At 37.5% G+C, this 14498-nt stretch overlaps 1 protein-coding gene across 3 annotated transcripts in view; it reads left to right on the plus strand.

Moving 5' to 3' along the window:
- The window catches only part of GRID2 (glutamate ionotropic receptor delta type subunit 2), a 1486895-nt gene that overhangs the window by 1435921 nt on the left and 36476 nt on the right, over nucleotides 1-14498 (plus strand). For 2 of the 3 annotated variants that reach the window (XM_078445880.2, XM_078445881.1), the window contains exons 15-16: nucleotides 8657-8897; nucleotides 11537-14042. In XM_078445880.2, coding sequence (XP_078302006.1) covers nucleotides 8657-8897; nucleotides 11537-11959 — 664 coding nt within the window. In that variant the 3' untranslated portion in view covers nucleotides 11960-14042. Of the gene's footprint in view, nucleotides 1-8656; nucleotides 8898-11536; nucleotides 14043-14498 lie in introns of those variants that run through there. The other variant, XM_078445882.2, reaches the window with a different exon arrangement.

Here is a 14498-nt window from a genome sequence, read left to right on the forward strand (position 1 = left end):
TGGATACAATGGAATATGTGTTAGCCAAGGAACTTGAGTCATCAAATCCTCAGTTAATAAAGCAGCGGGAAATAAGGAGGCAGCTTCCATTATCATGGGGGGTTTTGTGGAGGATAATAAAGATCTTGACAATGTATTAAAAAAAAAAAAAAAAAAAAAAAAAAGAACAGAAGCCAAAAGACCTGGTTTGAGAGCTGGCCAGATCAATCACCAGACTTGTGACCTTGGGAAATTTCACTTCACCTCTTAGCCTCAATCTCCTCAGCTTTAAAATGAGAATTTAATAACATCAGCCCTCTTAAGCCTCTTATAGGAATAAGGAGAGGGGTGTGATCAATCAGTCATCAAATCAATCAATCAATATAATTCCTCCCTCACGAAATTATTTTAAGCAGTAAATCACATGATATGTAATGTTTTTGATAAGTGCTTCATGAACTTTGCAGCATTATACATGCCTTTACTATTGCTATTCCTGTGGAAAATAGATTGTCTGGAGAAAGTTTACAGCTTATTTCCCCTACACAGAAAAAATGGGTGCCTTAAGAAGACATTACTTACTACATAAGGATGGACACTGTTTTCTTAATAAGAAAAGCAGATGTGACCAATTAAAGATGTTACTGAATTATCTTTTCTTTAAATTTGAAAGTGAGAGACCAGGTTTGAAGCCATGCAGGAAACTCGTCTTTTTCATGCAGGTCTATGACATACAGCAGTCCTCAATAATAACTGAATGTATAATTAAGTCCAGGTCTGTTGGTTGTGCCCTGTGGTGGGGAGCCAGGCAGGTCACTCCACATCACTAAGCAGGAATCAAATATGATCTCATCTCCCAGACCCCTTCCAGTACCAACATGCTGTCATGCCCATAAGTCGTCCATAGTAATTTCTACCAACCCTGAAAAACTTCTCGTTAGTTTATAGTACTTCTAGTCACAGGTTGTTAGAAACCATTTTTATATATTTTGATTAAAAGAAACCCCGCCTTTTCTGCTTCAATCTATTGTGTTACCCATTCTCAGTAAATCATAGTCACGGCCTGAAATTCTCTTAGTATAATATTTGTTCACCTCCCTTTGATCTGAAGATAAAGCCTCCATTGCCTAGAAAACGATTCAGCAAATACAGACCTCAGAAGACAAATGCAACCTGATCTCAAATAATCAAGGCAGTCATTCATTTGTAACATGGGTGGTCCCAGTCTCGGGGTATAGGTTCCAGATGTCTATTCCAGGATAGTCAGAAAACCAAGGAAATCCAAAACTCACTTGAACTATTATAGTGCCATCATGAATATAGAGTATTACCTCAAATTCATCTCTGTACTCATTTAAAGGCACACACATATTAACAACAGGCATGACTACATATTAATTATTATATATTATTAATACATGGTCAAAAGCACTGGGATGACAGTCAAAATCTTTGGTTTTAAAACAGACTCTGATGCTTTCTCATGATGTGACTTTGGCCAAGTCATTTAAGCCCTCTGAACTTCAATATCTTTGTCAATGAAATGGAAATTTGTTGACTTCATAGAGTTATTTGCTACGGGGCTCCACAACAGATCAGCAACTACAGCCAACAGGCCAAATCTGGCTCAGGCCTGTTTTGGTAACTATAAAGGCAGAGTCACATGGTTGCAACAGTGTCTGGCCCTTAACAAAAAGGTTTGTTATTGCCTAAACCTTTATAAAAAGGTCCTCTGGCCTAAAGAATGATACTTATAAGCTTATTTGAAGTGCCATATTCATCTATGTGAGATGGTAGATGATGTTAGTGGACCAGATCGAAACAACGGCGTCTGGCTCAACTAACTGAAAGAATTAGTTAAAAGTCCAATTTAAACAAAGGAAATAGCTTCTAATAGTCTGCCTTCAGTTATTTGGTATTACTGAGGTATTACATGTTATCAAGAAATATCTGTTGTATCTAATGCTACTAACCAGACATTAAGACATTTTGCTTAAGAAAATAAAAAACGACTGATGCCCAGTTCGCAGGAAGTTGATAAAATTCGTTTTCACAACTCTGATGTTCAAAGACTGGTATTGGATATGCCAGTCAGAGCACCACTACACTTAATTGAATACTAAACCTGAATCTTTGAGAAGTGCTTTTGCTTCAATCCAAGTTTACCAGCATTTCTTCAGCCCAGAATGAAAGAAAGGACAAATGAATGAAAAACCTATTGAGCTGACATTTTTCTGAAAATCGTGTGCATGCTATTATTAATTCTTTCTCAGTAACCATGGAGAGACATTTTCGTGAGAACCCAGCAAATGAATTTAATAATGTGGGTATTCTGGGCCAAAATAGATCCACTCAGTGTCAAAAATACTTCTGTTCAGTTATTCCCAAATTTCTTTCTCAGTGTTAAGTGACATTAAACATTAATAAGTAATGAGACTCTATCCTACATATCTTTTTTAAATTTTGGTTACATACAGCGCATAACCATATAACAAACAGATCAGATCGATGTTTTTAAGATATTAAAATGATGTTTTTCACCCTCACCAATTTCTAGTGTCACGTTGCCTCAACACTTCAGATTGAAGAAATGCCAGCTGGAGGTCTCAGATCATAGATTTTCTGTCATTATGTAGCTTCAATTCCCTTCCACTATGACAGGCCAAGAAGTCTGAAGACCCTGGGTATAAGAGGGATATCCAGAAGAGAAAAGGAAAGCTATACCTCCTCTGGCCAGAGGTTTCCAGCACGGGGCAGGGGGCAGGAGATGGGCAGGTGAAGGGGCGGTAGCTGGACCGGAATGCATGCCCACAGAGGGTAGAGGGTTCCTTACCTTAGGATCTCTGACAGGAGTCATGGGGCCTACCAAGCTCTTCACCAACAGAGGAGACCTCGGGTGGTGGGAAAAGCCAGAGCTGCGGTCAGGAAAAAACAAGGGTTAGGTCTTTATTCCCAGGCCTCTCTTGCTCCCATGTGGTGTGAATGCTGAGTTACAGCACATGCAGCACCTTTGGAGCCCTCCACAGTGAAGTGACAAGATGACCCCACAGTGCTATCTGAAAGCTAAAGAATAGTTAGGGGCTGCATGAACAAAATGGCAGAAGCTGAGAAAGGTGTATAGCACCCCAGAGGCTGAGTCAGCAGAGAGGAGCCCACATGCCTTAAAGGAACTGAGAAAGACGTTAGCCAACATTGGCGGACTTAAAGCCTCTGCCCGCTTCACCAGTAGTCACCAGTTCATATCTAAGGACTGAACCCAGGCCCATCATACCTAAAATGATTGCTGCCAGAGCAAAGCCAAGGACCAGCAAGAAGCCAGCAGCTCCCTCCTCCCAAGCCTCCAATGTAAGGGTTATAATGTCATTCTTTAAAAACCCTGATGCCATCTTGGAAAAAAGCAAGGAAAAGGGGAGGAAACGGAAGGATTGAGTAATTCTCTCAAGTAAATTGAGCTAAAGCTAGAGTCATGTTAACTTATTAGATCAGATTAAATTTTAAATCATATTGAGCTAATTTTAGTTTTGTTCCCACTGCTCAGCAGGCCTACTCCTCCCGAGGAAGATCGATGAAGTTCTGGAGAAAAGCTACATTTTCAATAGGTTTAGAAGAAACCTATTGGTGACAATTTTACTTAAGGTCTAACAAATCTCTGAAACTGACAGCGTTCTTCTCTAAATAGTTACATATCAGAGGCTGTATAGGGGGAAATGTGCTGGAAGACAGACCTGAATTGTAGCCCTAACTCAACAATTTACTCTATGTTAGTCACAAAAAAAAGTCATCCCATCTCTACAACAGTGCTTCCCAATTGGTGTATCTTAGATGATGTACTAGAATATTGCTAAAATATTGATCCCTTCAGCCCTCAAAACAGACAAGGCATGTCCCCCTACCTTTCATCTCAGGCTACTCCAGTGTGCTATATAAATTGTTTTTTTGTGTGTTGAGTGTGATAATTTGGGGGAATTGTTGTTCTATTTGACTCGGTTTCTCCTCCATAGAATGAGTGGAGGGGGAAGTGAAGAGAATAGATGATGTCCTCTCTCACTTCTGTTCTAGTAGTTTATGCATCTATGAATGTAGGGAGAAAATTCTAATTGCAAAAAGAATCACAGGAGGAGTTCCTACACATATGGCCTGAAATCAAAATTCCTGCACTTAATTTTTTAAACTCTCTGATTACCTCTAAATTTGTTCCCAGCAGAAACAACTGAAAAGTCAGGTGTCCTTTTTCTCAGATAACCAGTATCTTTTTACAGCTCAGCAGGAATTTACCCACGGGTAAGAAAATTAGAAAGGAATCCACAGACTGCTATGGTATTCAAAGGCAAAATCAAAGCTACTTACGTGGGATCAGAAATTTGCATTCATCTTTCAGCAACCTGTTTCATTATAAATAATTTGAAAATCAGTTTCTAGAGCAGTGATTAAGAATTGTAAGTGATCAATAATTAGTGTAATTCTCACACACAAATGAGGCTGTTGTATCTTCAAAGTAAGTAAAAAGCTTTTCAAGATGAACACCTCGAATTTGTTGAATATTTTTATTTGAATATGAAAGAAGAATCTTCTGCTTCCCCACTCACGTCTCCTGAAATTTGCTCATTTATACCAATAAAGAACTCAGTGCATGCAGAATTGATCTATTAACCATTTTCAAGTTGAAGCTCGGTTTTATGGACTGCTAAAATTTTTCTGTTCAAGGGGATGACAAATGTTTTAATACTTTTGGACAAAAGAAAGGAATGCAATGTTCTTGTCAGTGAATCAATCATTCATTGATTCATCTGGGAATATAACTCTCCATTAAGAAATATGTACCGGAACAGGTCCAAAGAAAGAATGGCTGTCACGCATGCGGATAATAATAATTCTAGCATTTGAGTTGTGGTAGCCTACTAAGTGCCAAACAACAAGCAAGATGCTTTTGTTTATGGCTTCATGAGTTTTCATCATAACAACTCTCAAAAGTGCGAAGTACTGCTCTCATCACTCTGGGGTAAAAATGGCAGGAATTTTTTGGACTACACTCCAAGAAGAGGTTTTACTTATCCAGTTGTTCATCATGGTCTATTATCCAACTTTCTTTCTAATAGTTTAAGTTTATACTTGACACCTTTCAAACCCACCAATTAACTAGAATGACAAGAACACATTGCTGTCTGTGAGCAAAGACTGCCATCTTGTGGAAATTACAAATACAACAAAAACAATTATTCCGTGGGACTAAAGATCTGAACATGTTAAGGATTGTGCAGCTAGATTCTTGCATTGTTATACACACCCATACACACACACACACACACACACACACACACACACATCAATGCTAATTATAATTAAATACAAAACTTTCCTTTATGTGTGATTCAAGTTTCATTTAAAGATGCCAGTGCCTTTGAAATATATATATATATATATATATATATATATATTCCTCATTTATTAAAGGGCTCATCCAATTTGTCTTTAAGGCAATGCATTAGATTTTGCTAAACTTTCTTTAATCCTTAAATGGGCTTTTGTTAAATAACAAAAAGAAAGGTATAGTTACACTTTTCTAATGGAATTTCCAGGAGCATCAGATTATGTAGCAAGAATTTATGGCAGAACCCTGAGCTTAGAAAACACTTTCCTTCCTTCCCAACATTTCTATTCCATGCCAGCCTATATTCCTAGAATCTGTTGTGGGCTTAACTGAGGGGTCCTATTGTCCAGTCGTTCTGTCTATCCCCCAAAACGGGGTGTCCATGAAATGCCTCAGTTACCTGTGCTTCCTGGTATTAACCAGATAAAGAGATCTTTGTGGTGTGATCATCCTTGAAGGCAAGTAGAGGAGTCTGCTCACTCTTTGCCCACAGTAATTCCTACCACCCAGCTTGCTGAACCTAAAAGTTCTATAATTAAACATATTCTTTGGATTTAAGGCCTTTTGCCCCATTAGCATCAAAATGGGTGTCATAGAGTATACTTCGTGTATACTTCAATGATTATGTTTAAAACCAAATTATTTTTCAGGTGTGAAAATAATAAGGACACATTGTGATAACGATACCACTGAGGAGAAAGAGTAGGCAATCATTGGTTCCCGAATGAACATGTGACTGCATGAAAAGATAAATTAACATGAATTGAGGGCATTGAAAAGAAACAATATCACAATGTTGCTCAGGCCATTCTGGCTGAATGTGCAGTTGCGGTTTAATATAAATTTTGACCCAAAGAAATACCTGGTGTGAGATCATTCTTTAAATACTTACTGAACAGATAGATGAATAGGAAGGTATCTACAGATACCTCTAATGTCAAATTTAAGAATATGTTTTTTTAGAGATGACTAAATTTTTCCCTCAAAGTATTCAATGGTGTCTGACTACCTAGCATCTTTAGGTAGGCAAATAGCTAATGGGTTTGCCAACATTATTTGAATGTATTTGTGGATAGGCCAAGCAAGCGAATTTGATGCTGTGATTACAGATGTGTGTGATACCTCACACCATGCTACCAGTTCCCACGAGTAGTTGTTTCTTTGGGTGAAAGCACTGTTTCTCAAGTGTATTCCGTAAAACTCTAGCTCCACAAATTATTAATATATATTATTAGGGAAGAAAACAATGAGGAAAAAAAGAAGGAAAGTCAGAGAACTATGGGAAATGCTAAGTTAAACAAAATCATTCAAGTTTTATTTTCTACGGGTCTTCCTAGAACCTTTAATAGACTGACTTCTCTGTAAGTTGCTGAGAGGGTGTTTCTCAAAGTTAGTGACCACAGAACCCTTTTCTTGCAGAAACCCCTCTAGGTACTAGTGTCCCACAGAACACACTTGTAGAGTCTGGAAAATACAAATGACTCTGAAAAGAGGGAAGAATAAGGATGAAAATGTAATCCATTAGTATTCACAATCATTTTAGTAAATTCAATGAATCAAATTAACTGCACTTTTTGAGCAACACCCTGAAGCAACAGACCTTTAGACAGATCAGTATCAAAAAAAAGGAGAAGTCCAGGTTGTGAAGGAAACTCCAGAGCAGTGTCGATCCTGGAGTGTCACCTGGGGGTGCTGGGGGTGAGGCTATGGGAACAGCCAAAGGTGGATGATAAGACCATGTCTCCATCACAGCCCTTTGGACTGGTTTTACTCTTGTTTGACTCAAGTGGAATGTTGACTCCACCCCAACCATTATCTTTTAGCTCATTCTTATAAACCCCTGGATGACATGAAACCAGTAAAAAGGCAATGCGTCACCAAAAGAGCATTTACTCCTTCCAGACAGGCATCATTTTTCTCTTTAAAGTTTTAAGATGTCTTTCCCCAAATGACCAAGACCCAAGGCAAGAGTACTATTTAGGTCCACATATCCTAAGGCTAACTATATAAAAATTATAAATTGAGCTAAAAACGCTTAGATAAAATATGTTCAATCCTCTTACCTTGATAAATACACCTCCATGGCCCTTAGAGGCCAGGTTTGAATTTCTAGTTTGTGGCTAGCTAGTTATATATACTACACTGACCCAGTGGCCCAGGGAGTTGGTCCCCGGCCCCCTCTCTTCCACCTCCAGCTCTGTCCTGCACAGTGAAGGATCGCCCACACAAAGGTATATAACCCTGAGTTTGTACATCCAAACTCAGTCCACACTCTCTAAACACCACTCTATAGACTGATGATACCCTTGTGGCTATGAGATTCGCTCTCAGGAGGAAATATTGGGACAAACCTTCCCAGCTCCTGAAGAAGCACTCTGAACTGTTTGGGTGGGAAATCTAGCAACTGTGAGGACGGTACACACGCTCGACCAGCTCATGGCCTTGGCCCTGACCGTTCTCACCCTGTGAGAGGGGACACAGTTGGAGAAAGGCCAGAGGTAGGCAAGAGTATTTGGAAATGAGAATAAAACCTCTATGAAAATCACACTTGAAAAAAAGCCTCAGTGTTTGCAGCTAGCCCCAGATTCTGGGGGGGGAAAGAAGACGAAGAAGGGTATTTCTTATCTGAATTTAACTACTTCTAAAAGCCTCTGGTCATCTTTTCTTCTTGTTCTCCAAGGTAAGATTATTTTCCCCTTTGGCATTGAAAGGGAAACTACATCAGTTGTGTGAAAACCCAAAAATGATGTATTTTATCAACTTCAAACTTGTCCCAAGGCTTTCTCCCACACTGTGTTAAATAATAGAAGACTTTTTAATTGAATTTCTTTGTGTGTAGCATATGCCGGGCGACATTATGCCAGCATCTTGCTCTAAGCAGCAAAACGTTCTTCATAAAAGCATTAAGATCCAAAGCGTCATTCTGCATGTAGGGAAGGGACACAGAACTGCAGCAGCTTGAAACCACATAAAAACAGTGCCTCTGAAATGTAATTGTAAAAACACATTGCAACAAAGCAGGAGGGGAATATTCAGACTTATAGAATAAAACCAAAAAAAGAAGAAGAAGGATGGGGAGAGGAAGGGAGGGGAGAGAGGGGAGAGAGGATCGCCTGTGGCCCAACTCGGTCTATAAAATCAAAGCAATAACGTTTTCAGTGTCCTGGCATTCCTTCTGCAGGCTACTCTATACATTCATTTCCCCTTGACAACCACCATCCTTTAGAGGTGGGGTTATAAATGGATGTGTTGTGGACCAAAGCAATAACCATGTCTGCAGTAACACATGACTGTGCTCTTTACCCCAAGGATCCTGGAGCTTCAGCAGAATGGTGACATGGACATCCTGAAGCACAAATGGTGGCCAAAGAATGGCCAGTGTGACCTGTATTCCTCAGTGGACACAAAGCAGAAAGGAGGCGCCCTGGACATAAAGAGCTTTGCAGGAGTTTTTTGTATCCTGGCTGCTGGAATTGTCCTCTCCTGCTTTATAGCTATGCTGGAGACGTGGTGGAACAAGAGGAAAGGCTCCCGGGTCCCATCAAAAGAGGTACTTGACTGAGAGCTTCAGCACTAAGTTGAGCCAACAAGCAGGTTGTCTTTCCAGGCAGGATTAATCACCAGAGAGAGGGTAATGGGTTGGGGGGCAGTCCTTATTTCTTCTTTCTTTGAATATTGAAAATAAATTTATGAAATATAAAAAGTGGTGATGCCAATACCAATTTCTGTTTTAGGACATCCCAGATAAGTGAAAAGGAGGCTTAGTGTTTGAAAGACTGACGATTTCATGTGCCATGAAAGGCTTTAACATTCTGCCAAATCTCAAGATAGACTTTAATTCAGTGATTTTCTTAAAGGTTGTGATTCCCTTGGCCAGTTCACAAAGATGCTTAACATTTTATCTCAATAGGTTGTGGAACTTATAGGTAAATTACTTGTGTCTCTAAGATTCAGCGTAAGAAATACAGCGCCACAGCAAAATAATCGTAATTTGTCTCTTCACCACCAGTGACTCCTTCCCTCTGTATATAGACCTATAGAAATGATCATATGTTTTTAGCTCTTTGATGGCTCTAAGCTTAATAAATCCATTTTGTGGATCACCTAGAATTAAATTTTTAATAAAATAAAATTAAAATTTTTTCAGAGATCTGAAAGAATAATTGCAGAGTTATACACAGTATCTCTTTGAAAGTGGCATGTGCCTTGTTTACATCAAAAATTATGGAATTTATAAATGATCAGAGAAAATAGGAAGTTAAAATAAATTGCTTGATTAATTTATCATATTTCCACTGGATGTAAAAGGTGAAAAATTTTTAAATAATGAAATTATATTCACTAAAGTTTCACAAATTGAAATGAAAAATAACCTGAGTTTGCTGCATGGTTTGATTTGCTGGATAGTTTCAAAGGACATTTTTAAACTTTCTGTAACTAGACTTTGACTAATTGATGGTTAGAGCGAATCCTGAGAAGATCTGCTTTAATGCATAAATAAAAATGACTTCCGATTTGCATATGAATGTTTACATGTTAGTGTATTCTTTCAAACAGATTTTTTTCTAAAGTAGTCTGAGAATTCCTTTCTACCACTTTATAGGCAAAATTGATCAGCACCATTTATAAGGAAAAGCTCGACTTACCAAAGATAAAACTTAGCTTTCTACCTATCCAAATGATCATACGTTCTCAGTTAGTGGAATATGAACTAAAAATTAATCAGGTTTTATTGTAGTGTTTTCTTTATGGAATAAGCTTCTGGTATCTCTATTGACATTGATTCAATGCAAAAGACCACATTAATGCAACATTATAGCTGAGATTTCATATTCTCAAAAATCTGGAAATTAAGGACTCCCCAAGCTCCTTATATTTTGAATTACTATATATAATATTAAATTTTTGCATTATTATATCTGTTGATGGATGACTACATTATAGTTGCTGTGGGAACCATAAAATTATATCTCCAACCCTCTAAAGTCTCAGTGATAATATTGCATTAATAGATATTTTTATTGGATTTTGAAATGAGAAAGGAGAAGGAAAAACAGTGATGCACATCAAAATATTTTTCACTGAGGAGCACTATAATAGCACAATGAAAAAAATACATACTCCATTCTAACTCATGACAGCTAATCCAGATCTATGAACAAATATTTTCTCTTCTTATGATTAATAGGTATTTTTAAACCCTCACGAAATTAATTTATTGAACTTGGCTATAAACATGACTGATAAAAGACAATTTTTTTTTCTTGCCAGTTTTATTTTTCAAACATTGGGCTTTAATGCTCACTTTTAGCGAAAATCCTAAAGGATTTATGAATTGCTTTCAACATCAGAAATAATGAGATTTTTACTTCCTTTTTCTTACTAAGTACCTTCTTACTAAGACTCCATTAGGTTAGCTCAAAGCATCTTTGATCTAGAGGCCATTTAGCAAAAACTTGGCCCAAAACCAAAGCTGTCATTCACACCTCATGACTTGAAGATGTCTCTAAAAGGTCTCACTGACCTCACAATATTGCCTCATTCAGGTGCTGGATAGCTTGAGCGTGGTATGAATCGAGAAATTGATTCTTTTGTGTTGAATGTTGCTCTTTCTAAATAATCTCACATCTCTCTGGCCTAAAGAGAAATAACATGTTAACAGTCACTAACACTTTAGTTTGAACTAGCATATCGTATCACTTAGCTCCAAGAAAGGAAAGTTAAGATTAGGAGTGAATAGTGGAAAAGAACAAAAATCCAGCTTGAAATAAGACACCCTGAAAAAGGAGGAAGCATGTGGAAAGAAGAGGTGTGGTGGGGAAGTGAGTTGTTAAAACCATACTTCTTATTTGTATTTTGCCTGGGTCTGTCCCTGATCTTATAGAATGCAATCACCCATCTACTGTTCCCATAGTTTTGTAGTTGCATGTGACATTTATAGAACTTCCAATGAAAGAAAAAGATTTATGATAGGTAACCTTATCTCAGAGTCATATTTGTACCCCCAGAATCTAGCACAATGCCTGGCTCATATTAGGTGCTCAATAGATATATGTTAAATGAATAAACCCCGAAGTTCAGTTAATTACATATCATGTTTGCTGAACTTTTTTTTTTTTTTTTTTTTTTTTTTTTAACCATGGAAGCTAGTACTGATGAGAACCTTATCTTCTTTTTCTTCATCTCCAGGATGACAAGGAAATTGACCTGGAGCACCTCCATAGACGTGTAAATAGCTTGTGCACAGATGACGACAGCCCCCATAAACAGTTTTCCACCTCGTCAATTGACTTGACCCCTCTGGACATTGACACTTTGCCAACACGACAAGCACTGGAGCAAATCAGTGATTTCAGGAACACTCATATTACCACAACAACCTTTATCCCAGAGCAGATCCAGACTCTTAGCCGCACACTATCAGCTAAAGCTGCCTCTGGTTTCGCTTTTGGCAACGTGCCTGAGCACCGAACTGGCCCTTTTAGGCACAGGGCACCTAACGGGGGCTTTTTCAGGAGTCCTATAAAAACAATGTCATCTATTCCTTATCAACCAACTCCTACCCTGGGGCTCAATCTGGGTAATGATCCAGACCGAGGCACCTCCATATGAGCATCAAACAGAATCTCTTCACTGTTTCTTTTGTAGGACTCCCTTTGCAAGGAGCGACTGTAATATTGTGGGACTAACATGGATGTAACATTATTTTTCGAGAAAAATCAGGATTATTAGTAACAATTATAGTTTTTTCTCGCCACCTTCTCCCTCTTCTCTCTCTTCTATTTCTTTCTCCTTTGTCCTCTCTTTCTGTACATTTCCCTCCACTTTTTTTCATTACTCAACTTGTTCCCCCAGAATATAGTATACTAGGATCCTATTAGTCCGCTTTTCATATACTGTACTTCAAGTATAGGAAATGTGCACTGAGTATACTAAAAGCATATGCAGGATTAATTTCACATAAAGGCCTCTTACGTAACATTTCTCTATTTTTAAAAATATAATTGCAATAACTTCAGTCTTTTTACATTCTTCTGCTGCATCCATACAATGCTCCACTGCTGTTGAGTGTCCTTTAACTGTGGACCAAAGGCAACCCCTGCAGTGTTTATAAAATAACTTAAAGACCATTCAGGCCACATAATATGAGAATGCAATTTTGTAGGATTACAAAAAAAGCCATTAATATGCCAGTCAAGACTACAGTTAAAACTACTCTTGCACTGCAACAGTGCATATGACCTTTATGTGATTGTACAGTATTACAAGTTTTTTCTTATGTACAGTACACTTTATCATATGGCAGAAGCCTCTATTGTGTTAAATAAATTAGTATCTCATATATATATACATATATATGCACCTATATAATGTGTATATATATTAAAGGGCGGCCATTGCTATTGCAATTCATTTAATAAAGCTTTAGTTTGAAAAAAAAACAGTATTGTATACAGGAACTATGTATAGTGCAGGGGGTCTTTTCAGTTAGAAAAGGCAGGTTGCTTTAATGTTATTCTGACTCGCATTGTTTGCCAACAGAGAATATTTTATACTTTTGTTATTAAAACATCCAGGGCGATTTAATATTTGTTCCTAGATGTAACTCATTTGAATAGGTTTTGCATTTGTTATTCAGCAGTGTATAAAGCTAACCTTGATAATTTTACTTTTAATTAATTATCTCAATGGAAAATGCTATTAGCTGGACCACGTCCACAGCAGCACATAGAGCTCTATAAGAGTTTAAACGTAGATCATCGAAGGTTAATAAATCCTCTTCCAAAGTAGAAAGCCAATCAATACAACTGTAGTTGGGGAGGGGTGGGAGCCCTTAAGAAATATTGATGTGGCCTTAATTACTGTCCTACATTATCCTAAAGAAGAAAATATAATGACCATACCGGGCTCTCGACTTAACCCCCCTTTTTATTCAGTTCTATTTGGAGGAGTTATGTATTTTTTACATTAGTGCCAAGTGTATAGAAGGATGACAGCAAAAACAGTGCCTCTTTGTGCACAACCCTTTTAAAGTAGCATTCTTACCTGTTAGAACTATAGAATGAACTTTGTTTGTAATCCTTACATTAAAATGTGGTAAGTAGGAAGCAAGAACTTATCCTGTGTTTTTACGCAGCCATACACTTATTTTAATCTAATTCATTCCGTAGCTAGGATTGATATAGGAATCAACCTATGTGATTTGCTTTAGGAGAAATTAAAAGGTATATTCTTAAGGTATATTATATTTTGATGCTAATTCTGTTCTGGGGAGCATCTTGTACTGTCACTGTTTTTGTACTAAATCTTCAAATATTGTCTACTGTGTAAGGCAGAAAAATTTCTTATCATGCAACAACCATTTTGTTTCCAGGGTGACAAGTACCTAAGTGCATGCACAACTTGTTTTCCCTTGTAACGTTCATGATCTCATTCCCAACTCTGATTTGAAAACAAAACAAAACAAAAAAATACTTTACAACAAGCTATATAGGGGCATACGAGATGTTGCAGTGATTTTAGCTATCGACAAACTGTTAACCATGTACAATATTTAAAATAGGCCTATTTTGATGTATTGCCTATTATACAAATACACAAGACACTTTTTGGAGGCCTCAGTTATGAGTGGCAGAGCTTTCTGTGTATAATTTGTCTAAATAATTTGTCTAATAAAAACGTTTTCTAAACTTGCTCTCATACCATTGAAGTCTTAACTATAAGATTAGAAAATGCCTACTCTCTCACAGATCAACCTGAAGTTTTCTAAACACTTATCTTGAGTTAATTCAAGCATAAAACACGTTAAGCTTTACTACCAGTACTATGCCAAAATGAATGGCTCTCTAGAAACAACACTATGTGATGCCCTAAACCGATAAAAGACTGCCTTTCTGCTATTTGAGACAATTTGAACCGACAGTATGTTTGTTTTTCTTCACATATATTTCTATTTGTGATGTCTCTGTGAGCACTTTTGGGGGAGAGATTTATCCTGGGCCATGTAAACAATGTAACCATTATAATAATAGCAGGGCGATGGTTTGTCACATGAAAGGAAAGAAAGAAAGAAAAAGAAGAAAGAAAGAAAGAAAGAAAAGAAAGAAAGAAAGAAAGAAAATAGAGAAAAAGGAAAAAGAAAGAAAGAGAG

Source organism: Panthera onca, chromosome B1, assembly GCF_046562875.1.
Source record: "Panthera onca isolate mPanOnc1 chromosome B1, mPanOnc1 haplotype 2, whole genome shotgun sequence".
NCBI lineage: Eukaryota > Metazoa > Chordata > Mammalia > Carnivora > Felidae > Panthera > Panthera onca.